We start from the raw sequence: 22537 nt of genomic DNA, 5'->3' as shown, positions 1-22537 counted from the left end.
GTGCAGATAAGAGGTACATAATGAGTTCTATATTTTCAAATGTAGATCTTCAGCCGTACTTTGGAATTGCTGAGCAGATGCTTTTGCATGAAAGCATCAATGCTCTTAGATTTTCCTTCAAAAATGAGAATCTGAAGAGAATGACAGGAAAGCAAATGGAAAAATCTCAATTTTATAAACCCTATATTTTCACGTACACAATATAAAAAAGATCTCTTCATAAAAAACATGCCAGTGACAGTAGACAAGCAATCAATATATTTTAACTTTTAGGACAGCCTTTGATAATATATCAGAGAATGTCTTTTGTACTTCCTCGTAAAGTGTGTCATTGGTTGGGAAGAACTCTCGCTCGTCCTCGGTGAGCTCCTTGTCCCCACCCCCCACTTTCTCCCCTCTGAACTCCCACCTGCTCTTGCGGCACTGCAGCACGGGAAACGGGCTCAGTCCATCCAGAGATGCCTGCGACACACACACTCGACCGAGTTGCATGAGGAACGACACCGCATCGTCCACTAGAGGTGGGAAGGCCATGCAGATCCTCACCAAAGCAGCGAGAGCTGGCTGGAAGAACTCTGCACGGCTCTCACTCGGCAATACTGGAACAAAATATGTAATCACACCTCTAAAAGCAGTCAGCTGTGATGAGAATACCCCCTTGCAAGAGAATGAAATATCTATTGATTAGTTTTCCAAAAAAAGTATGCAGATTTCAGCTGTGAAGTCTTATCTAGCTTTTATCAGCATCCTTTATTGTTCAGGGAAGAAATGAATTCCTATCCGTCCAGAAAAAAATCTTAGCTGAGTTAATTTATCATTTCAGTTGGGTCTAGAAATATAGTGGGGTTCTAAGATGATGTTCTCAATATAGCTCTTTAAGATATCTCTTCTTAATTGTTCCAGCAATCTAAGCCTTGCACATAGCCTCTGAGTCTCAAGCAGCTCCCACAATTATTCCTCTAAAAGCTATGGAATGCTTTGGTTCGGCAGCGGCTAGACCATGCCAAAAGACACAATAAATCCAAGGGAAATGAAATGGGGGAAAACTTGAGGGAAAATCATGAAAATAGGCCAAGAGATAAGTTCTTAGGACTGAAAAGAAGGATATCAGGGATGTAAAAGAATGGGCCAGGATTAAATAGAGGGAGCGACGACAGTGACTTCATTTCAACAGCAATACCATGAGTTACATTACAGCTATGTATTTACCATCACATTCAATATGAAGAAAGAGAGGAGAAAGCCGACTTACCTCCCAGAAGAGTGGAGAGAGTGTTCAATGCCAGACGGGCAACACTAAGAGATTTGGGCAGAGCGTATTGAACTGCTAAATGAGAGACCAGGTCAACTGCAAACACCTGCTTCTCAAGGGCAGGCTGGCTCAACAGCTCAGGAATGAAATCCAGGCAGATGTGCATTGAAGGAATGCCCTGAACACTCACAGGCAGAAGTTCACGGGGGTAACCCTGCATAGATACATACAAGTACAACATGAAATTAAATATGCATATTTTCAGTTTTTAGCTGATAACTAATGCGACATCACCATAAATGATATTTCAGTTACATAAAACACTTACAAACTGCCAAAGAACAAAAATCCCCACTGGAAAAATACATTAAATAGGTATCCCTTATTACCACTTCAAATTATAAAGCCACTTTAGGCTGCATATTGTGGAAACACTTGATATCCATATTAAAATATGTACAACAATAGTGAAATTTCCACACCAAATCTCCTGTGACAAATGTAAACACTGCATTCAACACCACAGAGCACTATGAAATTTTGAGTTAGAGTGGTGTAAACAGTTTACTATGTGATGACAGACACTTGTTAAATATGTCAAATGGGCAAAAGATTACAAGACAAAAAGTACCTAAGTTTCATAAATGGGGATGATATATCCGGTTTTGATAAATATTTATGCGATTTAAATCATTTAAGAAATTTTGATACAGCTGAATTACACCAAGTTGACAAAGGTCCCAAGTTGGAATTCTTTGAATTATATGATGTAGCTCATGGCCCAACAATGTTGTGCTATGACTTTGTTTTTAACCATAAATCACCTCTCATAAACCTTGCTTTTCCCTTCACCGTGGCATGCATGATTATGCCTGACCTTCCCCTTTCTCGTTTTCCACTCTTCCCCTTCCTTCCCCAAACCCCATAGGTACCTTATTCCTAGAGTGCACATATGGTGAAGTAGATGGAGAACTTCTGTACCGTGCAAATGAAATGATGAAACTATGGTCCGTTGAATGCAATATACATCTAGTGTGGACATTTACCCATTGTTACATTATAATATGGATGCTAGTTTAAAGGTATAAGAGAATAGCTTACACAAAGATGTTGGAAGCTTATTTTGGCAGAGTTTCACTGTGATACATAATTTAATTCTTCAAACCAAGGTCTCATTTTTCTATTCTGAACAACAACGCATTAAAGACAATTGATTAGCGTTGTGACAGAAATGGTGAAGAACAATTACATGGCACACATTTTTAACTAAATAAATTCTAAGAATGCATTCACATTATCAGCAACTAAATCTACATCACATTTTATAATATGTATATAACATACCTGAAAATGAACCAGCTTTGCAAGATGGGGATCAGCAATAAAGACCTGATGGAGGAATGAGCAAATCAAACTCCTCACTTCCCTCAGCGCCCACATCTGGCCTGGTTTATTCTAATTAAAAGACAAAAAATATAAAATCCAGAGTTGATCAATTAAAAAAAATTGAAAAAATAAAATGCAAGAGATTGACTCTCTCATTAGTACATATATCCTTTCAAAAGAGACCTAAAGAGGAAAAGAGGCCTTAGAGGAAAGCTTAACAGGAGGAAAAGAGGCCTTAGAGGAAAGCTTAACAGGAGGAAAAGTGAGGCTTAAAAGGAAGGCTTTCTTAGAGCCACTGTTTACATACCAAAAGATACTGCTTCCCACTAATATTAATCCTATCTTATGCCATTGAATGTAACTTATCATTATTATATATTTATTTAATTACATTTCAGCCACATTTAAAGCATGTAACCAATGTTGGAGAGTTGATTCCTCCACTAATATTTTGAGAAAAACAAAATTTTCACATCCTATATTAAAATAACGGCACAGAAAACAAAAGCCTATGCATGGAAGTCACAGTATATATACATGTATAAGGCTAACAATTTTTACAGCATTTCCTACAGTTAAACATGATAGCTGTATTCATTAAATAGTAAAGAGATTTATTGGGTATGCATTATATTTTTCTGATAAATTGAATCAATTACTAAAAACCTACCAGAACCATTTTGTACATTTTTGGACCAGGAGGTATGAAATTAACTGTTAGGGGAAAGTGCCAAGCCTTGTGTCATAAGTGGGAGATGAAGGCCTTTGCCTCTCATAGAGAAAGGGTAAGAAAAAGCAGTGAAGCCAAATGGTGTCCACACCCATGCTCAAAATGATCTCAGACCCTCATCAGCCCTTCCTATTCTGTATTTCCAAATAAAAATGACCACATTCAGACAGATCTTCAAATCAATGAGTCATTCATCACTTGAGGCAACAACAATTTCAACGATGACGGATACCAATCGTTCCCGTGGAAGTGAGCTATTATTTGTGTTCCTTCAGCAGTCACTTATTGTTCGCATGAGCATGGGGAGTGAGCTCTCAAAGCTCTTGCACACCATGGGAGGGGAGCGCTACGTGCATAGCATCTTCTCAGCCTCCCTCAATGGAAAGGTTGAGTGACATATAGGATAACATCCCTGGTTTAAGGTGATGCATCAAGCAGGTGTCTGGCAGTAAATCTTCCCCTTTCTTTCAGAATTCCTTATGTTTACTAATTCCTTTCTTATTTTGTCTTCCTTTTCCTTATAATACTTCATTTTTCCAGTTATGTATCCTCAAGGTCTGTCCCAGCTCATTTCATTGATATGTTTCTGAAGTAAGACAACAGCCCCATCAGGGTTCCCACTCTAACTAAATTATAAAATTCTCGGTTTATTCCAGATTTTCACGGTGTATATATCGTCAAATTCATGGTCTGTTGATAAGCCATTTTAGGCAGAAATATTGATGACGTAACAATCACCGCCTGCACGTTAACTAGAAATGTATCAACCGCGACAGGCGCCGTGAATTCAAACGTAGCAATGAAAGTGCTATTTCTCATGACGTGACCTATCGATATCAAAATTTAGGTGAAGCTTAAGGTTGTGAGTGGCAAAATGGAGGGAGCAGTGAGGTAGGGAAGTAAAGAAGTCTGATTTTTCGCCAGGGTTAATGAACACTTTGTTTGCCGGTCTTCCAATCACAGGCTCAAGATCAATGCGTCGTCATGGCACAAGGCACCAATAATTGCACTGCAAATATACATCATCATCATTAGTCAACATTCCTAAGATTGGTTTGACGCAGCTCTCCATTTCTCTCTCCTATCCGCTAATCTCTTCATAGCTACATATTTATTCTCTTTTACATCCTTTATAGCCTGACCTATATAACTCATTCGGGGCCGTCCCTTGCCCTTTTTCCCTTCCACTTGTCCTTCAACGATTGTCTTCATCCGACCATCGTGCCTCAAAATGTGGCCAACTAAGTTGTCCCTTCTTCTGCTTAATGTTTTTAGGAGGCTTCTCTTTTCTCCTACTCTCCTTAGCACTTCCTGGTTACTAACACGGTCAATCCATTTTATCTTCATCATTCTTCGGTAGCACCACATTTCGAATGCTTCCACTCTTGACTCCTCTGCTGCTGTCAACGTCCAAGCCTCGCTTCCATAGAGAAACATACTCCATATGTAGCATCTGATGAATTGTTTCCTTACTTCTATGCTGGTATTTTCAGCTGTAAGAAGATTCTTCTTTTTGTAGAAAGCCCTCTTCGCCTGCGCTATTCTACTGTGTATTTCTTTCTTGCTCCGTCCATCGCTGGTAATTCGGCTTCCCAGGTAAGAGAACTCGTTCACCTCTTCAAGCTTATGCTGTCCTAGGTTGATGTTTGTTTTAGCCTCCTCTCTTTTGCTGCAAACTAATATCTTAGTCTTCTTTTTGTTGATTTTCGGCTGATATCTGGCCATTGTCCTTTCCATGTTTGTCAACGTCTTCTTCAAATCCTTCTCTGTCTCGGCTATGACCGCTATGTCGTCAGCAAATCGCAGCATACTAATTTTTTCTCCGTGGATATTGACACCCGAAGCTTTCTGCTTGATTTCGTTGATGGCTTCCTCTATGTAAACATTAAAAATTAAGGGGGAAAGCGCACAACCTTGTCTCACCCCTTTTCTTATTCTCGCTTCTGTACCGTTTGGTCCACATTTGATCACAGCTACTTGGTTTTTATACAAACTATGAATAATTCTACGACCATTCAATATACATGTGGAGATAAATGTGTGAACAGTGTCTGTCTGTGGCTCGGCCTTGAAACATGATTGAAATTTCTTTTGATCTGTCAATTTTAGTTCTTTTTCTTATAAGCTCGAGAGATTTTTAAGGTTTTATGATGAAATTCACGGCTGTTTCCAGGTTTTTTCACGGTAGACGAAATTCAAGGCTTATTCACAGTTTAAAGGTCTTCACGGTTGAGTGGGAACCCTGCCCATGCACTTGCATATGACCATACACAATTGCATACTAATTAGAAATACATAAGCTAATATGGAGAAGACTCACTCTGTCCTCAGGCATTTCCAAGCACGCCTCCAGGAGGATCTGCACGGCTGCACTCTCTTGAGTGGCCACCAGGGCGCCTCTCAATTCCTCACGCTCGGCATCACACGAGAGCTGCGAGCCACCGGTGCCAAACCCTCCCCCACCAGAGTTGGCATTGGATATTGCCAGCGGGTGGTCCAGAAGTTGCCGTGACAGCTGGCTGCGGGACGCGGCCAGACTGGCCTCGAGCACTCTCAGAACAACGCTCAGTGCTGGTGCGCACCTGGACAAACAAATACAGGGTTGAGCAGAGGCATGAACACAGTTATCTAGGAGGAGGGGACATTTCACCTCAGAAATAAATAATAATGGTGTAGTGATCCGGGAATGGAAGATTTCCATTTCCAAAATATGCATAAATGTGCTATTGTGTGACATCTCAAAATAGTCAAACTATGCCTCGGGATTTGTACCTTTTCTCTTTCAAGAATGCCTAACCGTCCTCTCCCCCTTCCTCTTTCATGAAAACATCCTGGTTCCACTTCCCTATATAATGGCACGGTGGAGATGCTATTGGGACGCACTCAGTAACACACTCACTTACTGGAGTCGGTTACTCAGTCACCAGGTGTGGGACCCACAAGAAAGGGACAAATAAAATCAATTGAGAATTTACGATGAAAGGCATGTTAGAGGGAAACATGGAAAGATAGATAGTGCCACAAGTACTGGGATGGAACTCACTGTGACAAAGAAGAAAAATTAATAGGCTTAGCACACTTATCAGTTCCTCACATTTTTGGAGGGAAAAGCATGGGGGAAACTGTGAAAAAAGATTAAAAGCCCCACAACACACACAGGTAGGAATGATCACCCATTCAGGAAGAAATGTCAATCATAAATGACAAAAGGACTGATTGTAAAAAAATGTTCACTCCTCAACAGCACAATTGTGGATTGGAATAGACTCCCAGCAGAATTGTTACAGCCCTTGCTTATTTATTTACATAGGTTTAAGAACAGGTGCAAAAAATTATTTTGGAAATTAATTCAATGTTATTTTAAATTATGGATTTGATGAATGCTATTGTTTTATATCGCTGTTAGTATTTTCTTCATCTTACTGTTACCACCTCGCAAATAACCAAATTGTAACACTTTTGCATAATAATAACAAGCAATTGTTCTACATACCTGAAAACGCTAGGGTGACACCGCAACACTTGCAGAGGGTCTAAAACAATGCTCTCTTGGGATTTAGGCATTGAGACGGGAATGGCCGACTTTACTTTGGTGTCATTGTCATGGGGAATGAGAGCATGAGTAGTCATTGCCCACAGACAGCGGGGAAGAACCGTGTTCAGACGCAACCAAACCCTTTTGTACAGTTCTGAAAAAGTATGTTTGATATTAAAACCCAAAAAAGTAAATGATTCCAGCAATTTAATTTCCATACACCTAAGAAGATGATGATGATAACGCTGAAAGTTTGTGGGAGGGATCATTTTCAGAAAATGTCCCAACAATTCAAAGAACTCCCACATGAGATTACACTGGAAGGCAAAAAATAATTTTTTCCCAAGCCCTGGTACCATTCCTGCTGATTCTTATGTAAAATGACCTCCGTTTTCCTCCATCACCAACCGGTTTCGGGGGGCAGCCCCCCCTCTGATTTTCATCACTTTTGCAATTACTTGTGGGAATGAAAAGGATTATATTAACATTTATATTTCTTACTAGGTTTTTGAGAAGTGAAAAGTTCTAAAATATGATGATTAATGATAAGGATGTAGATTTGGAGGGATTAGCTTCCGTTAATGATTTAAAAAATGCATTAAAAGTCATCAACCTTTCCTTTTTTTTGCAATTTTTTCACTTATTTTCTTCGTTTTTAAGCTCCCATTTCATCTTTCCCTACCAGAAATATGCCAGAATTATGGAAAAATATATCAACAGCTCGTATTATCAATAATAAAAATATTTAAGAACACGGCATATAAAAAATAATGAAAATTTGTGCCAACAGTTCAGATGGTTCGCTACCACGCTGGCGCCCTCAATACCACACGCGCATCAACAAAGACAAAAATAACAAATGTGACAAACGATGAATAACAATAGTAATTTGGTATTTCATTTCCCTTTATACACTGAGGTAGAAGTTTCTCATACAAAAACCAGCAGTAGGCCTAATACACATACCAAGATGCCCGCATTCAACTTCTCTGAAAATCTCCTCTCCTTTGGTGATATCTTCATGGAACCGTTCCCTATGTTAATTTGAAACTGCTCCAAAATATTCTATGAAAAGGTCCAGGTGTGAATAAAGGAAATGCATTTTTAGTGATATGTTACACCCGATGGCCTAATACGCTGACAGCAATTCATCAACATGGGCGACATAATCATCACTTCATTGTCACCCAAAAAGTTCTAACACACGTATCAGAATCCAAGGCAAGCTCAATTTGCTTTATGATTCAGGTGTTTCATAAACGTCGAATCTTGGAAAAGTTTCCTATTCTGGGGGCCCACGAATTTCTTCCTTGGTTTTAGCTTCACTAAAACGAAGACTTTACATTAAAAATTGAAATTCAGCTCCTGTCTTGTCGATTGCTTTCACAAAATATTTCATCTGTCCTAGTTTGATGTGCAATGGTGGCAAGCGAACATTTTCTGTCGGAACCAGGAAAACATGAGCGACGTTTTTATAACCATGTGTGAAGCGTTCTCGCAGAGGCCAGTTCCGTAAGATGTAATGTTTTTCTTAGGCTGTTGTATTCACAAAGGAAGCAGTTCAGAAGCAGCAATAGTAGTTTGACCAAGTATTCCGTCAAATTACTGTAACAAGTGGTACAGCAAACAGTTGAAGCTTAATCCTAGCCCTGACCGCCAATTTGGCAGCCAGAGTAAAATTTATATGCAGTTTTAAGAATTAAAGAAAGAGGTTATTGTTGCGATGTTAAAGTCAATTCACCGCAAACATAGCTGAAGCGATGAGGATGATTTTTACACATGCGTAACATAATTACACATTAAATCACGGTAATAATCACAACTCAAGCCTACATACTGGCATTCACTCGGAAAAAGCCGGAGTACAACAACTTTTACTGTTTTTCAGAATTTAAACTACTTTGAAAAAAGGACCCTTGTCCAGAACACCGAAATAGTTGACTCTTCGTTCATTAGAGGTATACTGAGAGAAGGTGACGAAAACTTCAATATACATTATTGATTTGAGAGGCTGATACTTTGTGGAACTCCATGATTAAGGAGAAAGAATACTTTTTAACTCCAATGAGAGTATAAAAATCTCAATCTTATATTATTTGTATTATTAGAAAGTATTACTTTTCCTTTTTTAGCTGTGAAAGCAGGAGAATTGCCGTCCAAGTCTGAGCGTGACAGGCCATCGTAGTAAGGTGAATCTTCCGAGCCATTGCTTTATTTTTTAATTGTTGTTGCTATGCTGTGCAGCAAAATATTTTTATTATTACTGATGTTTCTAGTTGTTATATATTTTATCATTCGGGGGAGGATGATGTGAAATGGAAGCTGGAAATTTCTTTATATACATGAAAAATGCAAAATTAATCATTTTTAATGTGTTTTTAAACAATTTACGGAGACTAATTCCCCCCAAATCTACCTCTTTACCAAGAATATAAATTTTTTAGGATTTTGCTCCTCTCTAAACCCGTAGCGAAAATTTAAATGCTAAAATAATCCTTTTAATTCCCCCCAACGACCGAAAAGTGATGTAAATTCGAGGGGTGAGCTTCCCCGAAAATAGTGGGTGATGGGAAAAAACAGAGTTCATATTCGGATTTAGGAGGTCATTTTACATTAGAATCAGCAGGAATGGTGTCAGGGCCGATTTTCATGCCGTCCAGTGTTATCAGACTTTTACTTCAAAATGTTTCACTAAGCAGGGGTAGATTGAGGCTGTTGATTCGGGGCGTTCATAATTTTCTGCCTGGCCTTCAACACTTGCATTACCTCTCCGTGATAATTCGTCTGTGATCTCATACACATAGACAAACGACTTTAGGATATTCATCAATCATTTTCAAACATTGCTTGTTAAGCTGGTGAAATGAGAACTTACATTGGATAGCCACCTGAGAGCTTGATCTTTTAAATTTTTCCAGAAATTATGGAGGATAGGAGGGAGTATTCCTTCGCCCCACTCTAATTAATCTGCCACTGTCACCATGAAACTGTTGATTATTTCAGGCATTAATAGAAAAATTAAATTCTTTTTTGATAACAATTTTGGATAACAAGGAGCTGATGAAGAGAAGAGATGTACTGCATCATATAGGCATGACAATGTGCATTTGAAGCAGCCAAAAGGAATCAGTTTCATAAGATACATTTTTCTAAAATTTCTATACAAAACTCAAGTCAGGCATTCAGATGAAATAAATTAAATATATGCCACTTTACCCACCTTGAATGTACCTTGGGACCCTATCATCGAGAATAGACTTGAAGTGATGTACAAAGATTTCAGCAAAAGGCCACACATCAGTTGGAGGCATGCTGAGGAGTTGCTGAAGGAGTAGGCCTGTGCGAGCAGGACAGTCTTGGATGTGGCTGAAAGCTGTAATGGAAACACGACAAAAGTTAAAACAATATAGACCTCGTAGATAACAGAGAGCAGAGGCAAATGGTCAACACAGCCCTCCAGAAAAAGGAATGGATATCAAATACGGCATCAAAAATTTCCATCAAGTTTGGAGGAAGAATGGGCCAATAAAAACAATTTTCCATGGCGGTTACCTCTACCCTGAGACCGAGGGCTTTGTAATGGCAACCCAAGACACAGTTATACACTCAAACAATAATGAAATAAATATCCTGAAACTAGAAATCATTGATAGATGCAAAATGTGGGTGCTCTCGTGAGTCCGTTACGTACATCATGTCAGGCTGTCAGTTTAAAGTTTCACTCCTGATAATGCATTTGGCATAATCGTCAACAGATTAATGGCCCAGACAAAGTAATGACTGAGGCAACTCACCTTCAATGACAGACTGTTCTGAGAGTGGGGCTTGGTTTTTGCGCTTGATATTCTCCACCGTTCCGTCAGGCAGTTCCTCGTACAGCCAGTCGTCCACGAGGGACAGGTGGGGGAAATGAGTGGCCAGCAGACGCAGCAATGGAGAAAACAGTCCTGGAGCAAAGAAAATGTTTCAGAGTGAACACAGATCCAAATTGTAGATTTTAACACCCAATCAAGGAAGTTTGGACATTACAATGAGCCGATGAAACTTTTAAGAAACTAGGATTGAATAATTAAGAGGCCTGATGCATGAATGAAACATTACTGACCTACCACATTTATGACCAATACACGCAAGTGTCCATGCACTTGTTCTGATCCAAGTAATGCGTGATTCAGGTTGGAAATCATGCTGCAAATCCTGCATCATTGCTAAACATATAGTATTCTAGCTGGTATACTCGTTCTCATCATTGATGCAGTCATAGTTTTATTCTTGCACCAAGTGAGACCTAGAAGCTGCTGACCAAAGAAGTCCTATGAAATGTTTTCATGTTGATAGCCACTTGCTTATTTTAGAGAAACATAATCAGTTTTTGGGACTAAATGGATGTTTTTATTTAATATTACTTCTTAACAAAATTACTTCCATTCTGTTCTGCTCCACAAACCTTTCCCATGGTAACATTACAACAAGTCTAAACAAACCTAGTTCAATTCAAGGATTGTATGATATTCAGGCAAAGACTACTTGGAGCATTCTATATGTAGCCCTGAACATTTTACACTTGCCAACATCTTAACAGACTTACGACAGATCAAATATTGTATGATTTGGGCTTAAGGAGTGGCAATACATAATAATAGGAAATATCATGGGAAAGTGAACACGGACGCATACAATAGCAAGAATACAGAGGGGATGCAGTACTGCACCATTAGATGAGTAGAACCAGAATATAAGTTCCAAGAGTCACTAGGGAAGTCAAACAGCCATTACTGCCACGTTCAGAAACTTATCACGAGTCATAGAGGGAGTCATTGTGCCACCCTCTCGCTTGCAGGCAGCCTCTTTCGACTGGCTGATGGGAGCACTGCTAACAAGACAGCACCTCACTTGCAACGGGAGTATGTTGGTCATGCCAACTGTCAAGCTGTCAATTTGGAAAGTGAAAATGGAGTGAAAGAATGATGTTAAGCGGTGACCAGCCACTTCACAAACGCCATCCCATACTTCTCACCCAGCAAATGGACATTTCAGAATTATTCATAATCAAATCTCCAGTTACTAGAATATGGAAAGAAATTCACAGAACAATACTGATTGGGGATATGACTCTTTGATGCACAGCAAAGCAAAAAGAATGAGCCAAATTAATGCCTGACCTTCAGCTTGAGTAGCTCTCTGTAAGGGAACCAGGCATCAATCTTAGCACTTTGACCTCATGGAGGGACCGGGGCATTCAAAACATTCCATTCAGCATGACAAAAGAACACAAACGGCAGAGAAATCAGCTTCTTCCGATTCAGTCATTCAAAGCCTTATTAAATAATAAAATAGCAAAAGGTGCCCGTGGAATTCAAAGGGAAAGTGAAGACTAAAATATGGCATAACAATTATTTCAGCAATAGGATAACATTTACAGCAGGTTAGGGTAAAAGAAGTTTTGCTATTGTATATATGTACTTTAAATACATGTTTACGCGTAGCTGCTGCAGTTTTTTTCTATTGTTGAAATGGAAGAAATATGCATTAATTGGGATGTAAAAATACAATTATCATTAGAAAAAAAGCGTACACCAAATTTGTACATCAGAATTAAATACAGTATTCATTTTTCCACGCTATGATATAAACTTCTACAAAATATCTCAAACTCAAGTAGCTTAAAAAACTGAAAGAAAGAGGTCTGCACAGGATTCAATGCTTTTCTTATGGGAGTGAATTGGGTAGGAAAAAACCTCAAAAAATGTTTCTTGCAAGACATCTTTCATATTGCATGACACAAGGACCTGAAAATTCCATGGCTCCATCTCGAGCGCTTTGGGCTGGACGCTGATGAGTGAGCAAACCAGTCAATCCGTCAATCAGGACTTGTTGCCGTGTATGAAAGAAACTTGGTTCATTCAATATTTATTAAATATTCTCGCCTAGTAAATAAAATAAATTAAATATTCTATTATTTTTAGAGATGGGTCGAATAGCAGATTTCTCGAATTCGAATATCGAATTCGAATATTAAATCATTGCTCGAATATTCGAATACCTCGAATTTCGAATACCTCGAATTTCGAATACCTCGAATACTAAATGATGAATGCTGGAATGTTTGACTCGGTTGCCTATGCAGCAGGCAACTCAAGATTTTGGGGAGTAATTTTGATTTACTTTAAAGGATTCGAACAGGAATTTAGCTGATTAATGAATATTTTAATTTTATGGAAACAATTGGGCATATAATTAATTCAACTAACATCGCTTTACCCCCACTTCTGCTGCCAAGTGCTAGCTGACAATCTGAGGCATTTTGCAAAATACAAGCTCTTTTCCACCGGATTTTCTTCAATTATTTTCAGTCCATCTTTGGGAGTTCTCACGAGATAAGAAGATGAATTGGAATTGCTATCAGGGAGAAACCAAATATTCTGTGAAAATATCCCTTTGTCTGGGACTGTAAAAATAAAGATTTATAGCACCACTCATTAATTGTAACTTGAAATATGTTTTCGGAAAAAAATACCGCATCAACTTCCGAGAAGCTTTGCTGCTCATATCGAGTTTCGCCAGAATGCTAGGTCTCCGTCGTATTTTGACATTTATTTCTTTGCGTAAAATGCTTAAATAAACTCAGAAATACGTCGTGTTTGGTCTTATTCTTTTTGAAATTACGCGCACATTACTAATATTTCAATTCAATAAAGGTGTAACATCAATTGACGAAAGTTATTCTTAGACACCTTTTGCGCTAATAGATGACTCATGCAGCGGTTGACCTCCACAGAAATGGAGAACTTCGAAGCTGGTAGGAAAAAAAAGGTCAGTGGGGGAGGAATGGGAGGGCCGGAAACACGTTCCTATTGTTCTCGTGTAACCCGGTATTTTTTCGAAGCTAAGGTCTTCGTAATATGATCCCTGCGCGAGCTGTGACCTTTTTTTATTTCGAAGAAGAGGAAAGCCTCAGAGGGGTGGGCTAGTGCTGAATGGAGAGGGATACCGGATCTTGGGAAATGCGCTAATGTAAGTATCCCACGGTACTCACACAGCAGTTGACCTCCAGAAATGGGTAACTTCGAAGCAGGTAGCCAGAAAAAGGTCAGTGGGTGAGAAAAAGGGGGAGGGCGTGAAACACGTTTTTATTGTTCTCGTAACTCGATATATTTTTCGAAGCAGGGGTCTTCGTAATGCGATCCCTGCGCGAGCTGGGACCTTTTGTTTGATTTCGGAGAAGAGGAAAGCTTCAGAGTGGGTGAGGCGAGTGCTGAATGGAGGGGGATAGCGGATCGTGGGAAATGCCCTAAGGTTGCTATCCCACGGCACTGAGGTTCTCCTGGTGGGGGGAATCGGGGATTTTCGGATTTTTTCACCCGACCATTTTCGGTTCCCCTCGTCGAACTCTTTTCACCGCTAAAATCCACGAATTTGATGTAATTCGTCAACTTGCGAAAAATGGCGCTGCGAGCACTAAATGACTACAGTTCTCTACATTTTTCTGAGTCAACTACCAACGACGTGCGTGCGACAGTGTATGATGCGTAATTCAAAGTATTCGAGGTATTCGAGGCGGTACTTTTCGCATAACTATTCGAAACCGCGAATATCGAATACTTTCTAATATTCGAGGTATTCGAGTATTCGCGGATACTATTCGCACATCTCTAATTATTTTAATATTTGTAATTGATGATCCTTCCGTTCAAATTACACTCATTCATTAGCTATTTAAGAGCATAAATTGCATAATCAAGTTGATGCTTTGGTTCCAATTACTGTACACTCCCGATTATCTGGGTTAGTAATGTGGAGAGACGGCACGAACAATCGGAAAGCACGGATAATCCAAACTTTCACTTAAATGTTTTGCAATGTTCATAATTTCCCTAAAACAAACAATATATTATTATTTATGCAGTTATTCTGTTATTTAAGAGTGCTTTCCGGACTCATTGAGAGCTTTTTTCGCCAGTTCGCGATCTTTTTAGTGGCGATAACACGGTTGTACTCGTATTATTAATGCTCCATGTATGGCCTGGTTTCGAAAACCATACATCTGTGCCTTCAAACCCACTGCTCGACGTCGGAAACTACACTGTCAGGCACCATGCCACGTAGTCACATCTCGCACAAGTTTCCTGGGTTGCAACTGCTGTGCGACGTGTATCCCTGATCAGGGAGAACGGTCGCGCACTGCGAGGCTTGGAAAACAGAAACACGGTGCTCCTGTGAATGCAGCTAGCACGTGATCGCTTCCGTTTTACGAAGGGAATAATAAGCCCGGTTAATCCTAGCATTTATGCCATTATTCCAATGATTTTGCATCAGATTTTTTTATAAAGATTGCAAAAAAATTGAGCAAGAGTGAAAATCATGCACGGATAATCCACAACCCGGATAAACTGCAGCTGGATAATCGTGAGTCTGCTGTCAGGGTTCCCACTCAACCTTGAAAACCTTAAAACCGTGAATAAGCCGTGAATTTCGTCTACCGTGAAAAAACCTGGAAAAAGTCGTGAATTTCGTCATAAAACCTTAAAAATCTCTCAATCTTGATTTTACGTAGGTGGAACTACGATTGAGCGATTAAAAGAAAAATGGATATTTCGATCATATTTCAAGATCAGTCACGCGCAGACGTGGCCACGGATTTATCTGAACACGAATATTTGAAGCCCAATTTGTCCGTGTGTCAAGATGACACATAGAACTTAAGCCTGTACCAAAGCCGGAAGACTGGTAACGAATGTTTATTGACACTTGCGAAAATTCAGACACTTCTTAACTCCCTGACACCCTGATCCCTCTATTTTCCCACTCACAACCTTCAGTCGGAGCTGAATTTTGCAAACGATATGTGACGCCAGAAGAGATATCATTTTTCATTGCTGCGTTTGCATTCACAGCGTCTGTCGCGTTCGTTAAATTTTTAGTTAACGTGCGGCCGATGATTGTTAAGTAGGCAATATTTCTGCCTAAAATGCCTGATCTACAAACCGTGAATTCGATGATATTTAGACCGTGAAAACCTGGAAAAAACCGTGAATTTTATAATTTAGATTGAGTGGGAACCCTGGCTGTACATGGTTACTTGGCTAATTCATTATCACCCAAGGTGTCACCTGCATAACTAAGTTGATCCTTCTGTGCCTGCTGAAGCAGGTACTTGATGGGCAGCTCTGAGAGGAATTCAGCCGAGTAGCTCTTGACCTGCCGATTGGCAGCAGTGAGTGCCTGCATGCTGGCGAGGCGAGTGTCCTCATAGAGGAGCACGTAGTAGAGCAGGAGCAGCTGGGAGGTGAGCGAGGGGGGCTGGGACGACGACCCGTCCCCACCTCCCCCCTTGTCCACCTCTTGCGCCTCCCGGCTCGCCTCCGAACCAAAGCAAAGGCTGGGCGACGACCTCGACGACCCTCGCCGCTTCCTCTTGGTGTCAAACTGAGCGCCAAACACTGAATTCTGGAAAACCCTCCTGATCTCCTCTTCACCGATTGGACGGTTCGTGTGCTCGGGAGGGGACGCTCCTTTTGTGCTGGGCATCAGGATGGAGTTGACGTACACCTCCACCAGAGCAGGAAGGACAGGGTGGAGGGGAGGCACACTACTGCATATCTGCCTGCAAACGCAAATATCCACAATTACTTGTTAGAAACTCTATTGCAGCAAAAAAAAACTCAAAGCATTTCTTGATTTTTCACACACATTGCGCAGTAAAAATATTTCATTTACCTGAAAAAAATACTGCTGAGTTTCAGGGAACTTAAAATGAACTTTGAGAAATGCAAAAAAATCATCCAAGCAGTTCTATACAAATATGGCAGAATAGTGACATTTATTCTCTTAATAATTTATTGCAGAGAATTGAACCAAGTGAGGGCAACTCTACTAATCATGGGACACTTATCTAATGTGACTGAAGTTTTTATGCACCATATACATGGAGTGAAACCCTTCTCAATTCACACATTTTCTTATAATCTATAGAAAATTAAAATAAACAAAATATTGTTGAAATTATGATGAGAGCAACTATGTTTAATTCATAGAATTTTGTTCGATACTACTAGTATTGATGCCACTGCACACTATGAGGTAACAATGATGATGTCAGAACAAAACTCTAAGGATTAAATCATAGTTCCTTTTATCATCATTTCATAATAATCCACCACAAGGTTATACCCAAAAAGGTTGAACTTGAAATTTTGTTCACAGACTAGTGTATTCTGCTGTGAAAAAGATTCCTTGAATTCATATGCAATGAATCCTGATAAATTTTGGGTTTTGTTGAAATTGCAAAGACAGCGCTATGCTTTAAAATGACCAGCAAATACTTACCTATAAATCCAGTTCTTAATAGGAACCCTATGCTTGGTGAAAGCTCTGCTCTTCAGCAGTTGGTGAATGCAATGAACAGGCAAAAATCCAGAAATCTTAGCACTTAAATCAGCCGTGACTGGAACTTTCACAGCATGGGCAGTGACAACCTGTTGGAAAAAAAATGATGAGATGATATGACAGAGGAGCCCAATCACAACAAGGGTGGATTTCATGACCATGTCTTGCTTCTATCATTCCTAGAATACATCAATGTAGTGATTGGCAGCATTTTAAAAATTACTCATCTTATACCTGTTCAGTGAATATTTCCTGAGTGAAAATGGTCTTCATCCTGGTCATGTTGTTGGGCCTGATTGGAATTTTCATTCCTAAGGTGGCACAAACCAAATCACAAATGGCACTCAACTGGTTGCTGTGAAAATGGATTGCCATCAGCAGAAGCATCTCCCCAAACGAAGCTGCAACGCCACTGGCACTGCAAGCAAAAGAACACCCCTCAACTCATGATTTTTTCTATGGATAAAATGATTCAATTAGCTGCGATGAACTCTCCTCTGGACCTACGTTGGACGAGTGAATGTAACGCTGCCCTGACATGACAACCAGCAACTCATTACCCATCCTCAAGGGAAATGAGTCAAAATGTCAGCAGCACCACATTCACTTACCTGGCAAAGAGTCCAAGGAGAATTCATAATTGCAACTCACCAGGAAACCGTGAAATCAACCATAAGCAGTATTTGACTAGGGTTAAGATAAAAACTAAACAACAAAAAGGCATGATTAGAAAAGGAAAAATATGAACAAGCTGGAACAAGGGCTGTGCGAGCAGGGACTCTTTTGATCAAGCGAGATTGAACAATAACTTGAAATAAAAAACCTTGACTCTAGAGGAAGATTTTTTCCTCATTTGAATTTCTTTTTCTTCAGGATCTCTGGTCTCATCTATTTCTCAATAAAAAATTATTCTATCCATGCCAAAATGTTGCCATTTATTAGTGGTATTGACAGTTTCAGTACTTGGAATTTGATTTTAAAAACATTAAAGACTCAACAAACAATGTTATAAGTAGAGATGGGTCGAATAGCAGATTTCTCTAACTCAAATTGAATTGAATTGAATATTCGAATCGAATTCAAATATTAAATCATATTTGAATACCTCGAATACTAGAATCGCGCAAAGCATATTAAACGAGAGTCTACAGTATGTATAGCAAATTGCTGCAAGAGAAAATAACTATAGGAAGAGTGGGATATTACCAGCCACTGTTATATTTTCTTCCACAAATTTATCTCAAATATCACTGAATAATGTTACATATGGTCTTGTTTTCTGAGCCTCGATGAATGAAGGGGAATTTCTGCAACCCGATTACTTAGAGAAACTTGGTTACAAGCGTGCAATATGCTAAAAACTGCTGTATGATCCAGAAAATGAAGGATAAATGGAGGCAGACCTCTCAAAGTAGGCTTCCTCTCGCACCAGCCACTTGACCCAATCGATGCTTTGCTTCTCGTGCTCGTGCTGGCCAAGGAGTGAGGGGCACGCAATCAGCATGCACAGGCCCAGTGAGACAAAGCGCACGCCGGCCGGTGAAGGAGGGGGGTGCGACGTCAGCAGCTCAACCACCAGCCCCACCTCATCCTCTTGGAACCTGCGCAATACAAGACAACACGCATGAGGGAAAATGTAATATGCTACAAACCTGCAACATAATTAATGGTGAAATTCACATTAATTACAGTGAAAGAAATTCTCCAAGGCTGAGAATTGAACCATGGACCTTAATCACTGCACTTTGATCAAGGTTCCTTTGACAATTTTACGTGGATTCATGGGACTAGACATTAATAGGACAGTCCTACATAGATGGCAATGCAAAGAAAAATTGACTTCCAAGAAGCTACAACTGAGAGCCTCTAAGCAGGGGTTTAAATAGTAACTAGTTTGGCAGCAATAAGTTAGAAAAATCAAATCTTCCACGTGAACTACAGTGAAATCCACATTAATTGCCATAAGAAAAAATTCAAATCAGAGAGCCGCAAGAGTGTGCTTTGATTTCCAGTCAAGGGGAATTTTTTTCCCAATGCATTTTTCTAAATGAATGCATTCTGGCTGCAAAAGAGATGGCAGCCAAATTAACAACAGCATTTGTTCACCGAACCACAAAATTGAAAACTAAATGGTGAACTTTGAAAGAAATCAATGTTCTCTCTAAAAAGTCTAATTTTAGAATGGATTTTCAGAGATTATAGAATGCAATAAACACAGCTAGGCAAATTTAACGAATAAACTCCAACTATATATTAATGTAGAAGTTCATCATAACATGTTCTTAAGACTCTCAAATCTGTAGAGAATGACCATGAAATATTTAATTCGTTGATTTCCGACCCGCCCCCTTATAAATGGCTGATGAGTGAGGGTCAGGGGTTCACCTCAATATCTCAAAATTTTTACACCTCAAATTTGATCAGTTCCACAACTTTTTTTTTCATTGGGTCAGATGGATTTGAAAAAAAAATAGATTTTTCCAATCTGCCCAAAGGGCTTCAATGAAGTGAGCAAAGAAAAAATATATGGAAATAATGAGAGAGATGAGCTAAAGAGGCTCTCACTTGATTCCAGCAATACCGCGAAGGGCACAATAGAGTCTCAACAAGGCTGATGCTTGAACAACTCTAGATTCTGGCAACTGCCCATCTATCGAGTGCTGAATGATATTCTGAAGGCGCCTCGTCAGTTCGTCTCGAAGGGATTGCAAGGCCGAGTGTGACTCCCATTTCCTCTGGAGAGAGAGCAGTCACGTGATGATGACCAGGAACGCAGTACATAGAACAAGGAGAAAATATAAAAAATACATATGAATGGTGATATTTCACCACATCACGCAACATCATTTGGTACAACATTAATTGATTATGGAAGCTTAGAGGAGAAACAGACTGTAACCAGTCTTTTTTCTAAAAACCATTCCTCTCAGTGAAATTCATACCCAATGACTTCTTACAAATACTCAACAACCTAATTTTCAGGAACTAGTATTAAGCTAATATACAATTCGACTTTATGATGAATTTTAATGATTTTATTTCAAAGAAACTTTGATTTCTCATAGACACTTCTTCCATGATCAGCCATTAACCAAATTAAGCTACTTTCCGCAAGAAAAAGAGGAACATACCTTTTGCCCATTGCGTACAAACATGGCAAACCAATTTCTGACTTGTTGATCATTTCCCAAAAGAAGACCAGACACAAAAGCAACAATGTCACTGCCCTCCGACAATGCAGAGGCATCGTCCATGCACTCCTGGGATATGCCATCCTGAGCGATCTGGCTGTGCTCTAAACTCAGGAATATTGCCAGTGCTGGCATTCTGCATAATTCAACCTAGAGAGTTTGAGATTACATTAGTCTCAGTAATTGCAGAACTGATACATAAAATAAATATAGATAGCCACTATAAATGATTAAAATTTACATAAAATAGTGAAAAATAAAAATGATACATTGACCTCATGTGTGTGCGTACACAGATAATTTCAGCACTGCATGGAAATCTTGATTTTCATCCATCAATCAAAGAGCAAGGTAAAATAGGTACTTTTAATATTTACTAAAAACACCCCAGGTGTAACAGGAAAATATATGATAATGAAATTTAATTCTTCAATTATTGATTAATAACTTTATCAATCGCCAGGAATGAAGCGAATACCTACACATTTTGCGCGAATGGCCAAAAACTGCACTGGGTTCATTTGGCAGAGCATACTGAGGGCTTGCATTCGGATTCGCCCACCAATATTCTCTTCTTCCTGTCTCTCTCCATTGGCTATTAAACTGGTGCAAACTGAAAACAGACAAATAAACTTGCACTTAGAAAAAAACCATAGGCCTCAGAACTACAATTTAACCGAAAAGTAGATACACATTAGGCGAGAAGTATGATTAGATGGAGCACACCATGAATAAAGTTCCTCCCACTTAAATTAAGAAGGGACAATCCAAACATGCTGAGATATGAAAAACTTAAAGGCTTTGTAAAATTCATTTCACAAGTAAACACAATACACACATGCCGCATGTAAAGAAAATATTACACAGTAACCTATAGGATGCACTCGTAATATATACATTCACCTGGCATTAATACATCGGTTAAAAAAACATCTGCTTGGAAGTTAATGATGAATTTATCCATAAAATAATACCTTCTTTGAAAGAATCCGGAGAGTTAGCCACAACCCAACAGATAATTTGTGGCCCATGTTTCACGTGAAGCAGAGTTTCCACAATATCTTGTATTGCCAGAATAGTTGGAAGCTCAGCTAAAGCTATACAAATGACATCACATACTTCCTCGATATAAACCGAGTTGTCAAATAAATCTGACTGCTTGGCATAGAACTCATGACGTTGTTCATGAACCTGAAATAAATAAACAGCAGTGATACTCTACACATGCACTGAAGTCTATGGAGCCATAGAAAATCTAGAAAAAATACGCAGTATACCTGTGACTGAATAAATAATATTTCACTTAGAACTAGACGCAACCGACGAGTCGAGTCACTTCTTTCAAATTCCAAAGCCATACTTGACTGAAGAGACTGGACTAGCACACTCTCTTGCTGTGTATTTCCCAGTTTTTGCCTAAATAAAACATATTCCAAGGATTTATTTAATGATCACCAACATAATAATTTTTTTCAATGACAACATAACTGCGACATACCTTAACTGTTGCTCTTTTTTAACATCTGTTTCCAACGTATGGAAGTCAATTGAAAGGAGCGCTACAATTGCATTGACCAATTCAATACCCGACAGCAAAGTCAATATACATTTTCGTGCTTCAGCACATTCCCTTGTTGAATCGGTGGGGGAGATCAAACTCATTCTCACTAAACACGGCAATATCGGCCGCAACTCCTTCGCCGAACACTTTGACAACTCTTCAACGTTGACATTTTGAATGGCTTGAAAAACCTTGGGCGATACGGTGCAGTCGTAATTCATTTTTACCCCAGAATTTATCTCATTAGGCAAAAAACACTTCTCCGGGAGACTTCTTTGCAATGTCAACTACAAATATTTTACAGTTCACATTTTTACCGAAAACTTCCGAGTACAACTTTTATTTCAATAATGGTAACATCACGTATATTATTCCAAAGAAAATCATACGAAGTGTACAATATAACACAAAGAAACTTATTTTCTCATTGGGGGCTCCTTTAAAATCACTTGAACAACGAGAATGCTATCGAGAATTGACAACCGAGAAAACACCA

General features: G+C 39.3%; 1 protein-coding gene across 1 annotated transcript; it reads right to left on the bottom strand.

Annotated features, from left to right (window-relative positions):
• Positions 1 to 166: 166 nt before the first annotated feature.
• On the bottom strand, positions 167 to 22529 carry LOC124156530 (integrator complex subunit 2). Its single transcript, XM_046531122.1, has 17 exons — positions 21979 to 22529; positions 21758 to 21896; positions 21455 to 21671; positions 20963 to 21093; positions 20421 to 20630; positions 19855 to 20024; positions 18693 to 18890; positions 17524 to 17707; positions 17230 to 17378; positions 16014 to 16507; positions 10698 to 10850; positions 10124 to 10276; positions 6862 to 7057; positions 5689 to 5950; positions 2597 to 2707; positions 1253 to 1466; positions 167 to 599 (listed from the first exon to the last, which is right to left on the bottom strand). The coding sequence occupies exons 1-17, from the start codon at positions 22260 to 22262 to the stop codon at positions 253 to 255; spliced, it is 3612 nt and encodes a 1203-aa protein (XP_046387078.1). The 5' UTR covers positions 22263 to 22529; the 3' UTR covers positions 167 to 252.
• Positions 22530 to 22537: the final 8 nt, after the last annotated feature.

This window comes from Ischnura elegans, chromosome 3 (assembly GCF_921293095.1).
Source record: "Ischnura elegans chromosome 3, ioIscEleg1.1, whole genome shotgun sequence".
Lineage (NCBI taxonomy): Eukaryota > Metazoa > Arthropoda > Insecta > Odonata > Coenagrionidae > Ischnura > Ischnura elegans.
Note: the sequence above shows the minus strand (reverse complement) of the source record. Positions and strands in the feature narration are given on the sequence as shown.

Bases quoted from the DNA above. Each gene is read 5' to 3' on its own strand.
- LOC124156530 (XM_046531122.1), bottom strand. From the start codon at position 22,262: ATGAATTACGACTGCACCGTATCGCCCAAGGTTTTTCAAGCCATTCAA. The intron at 10,277-10,697 runs GTGAGTTGCCTC...TTTCCATTACAG, and splicing joins AGAACAGTCTGTCATTGAAG to CTTTCAGCCACATCCAAGAC. The intron at 5,951-6,861 runs GTATGTAGAACA...TTGTTTGTCCAG, and splicing joins TGTCACCCTAGCGTTTTCAG to GTGCGCACCAGCACTGAGCG.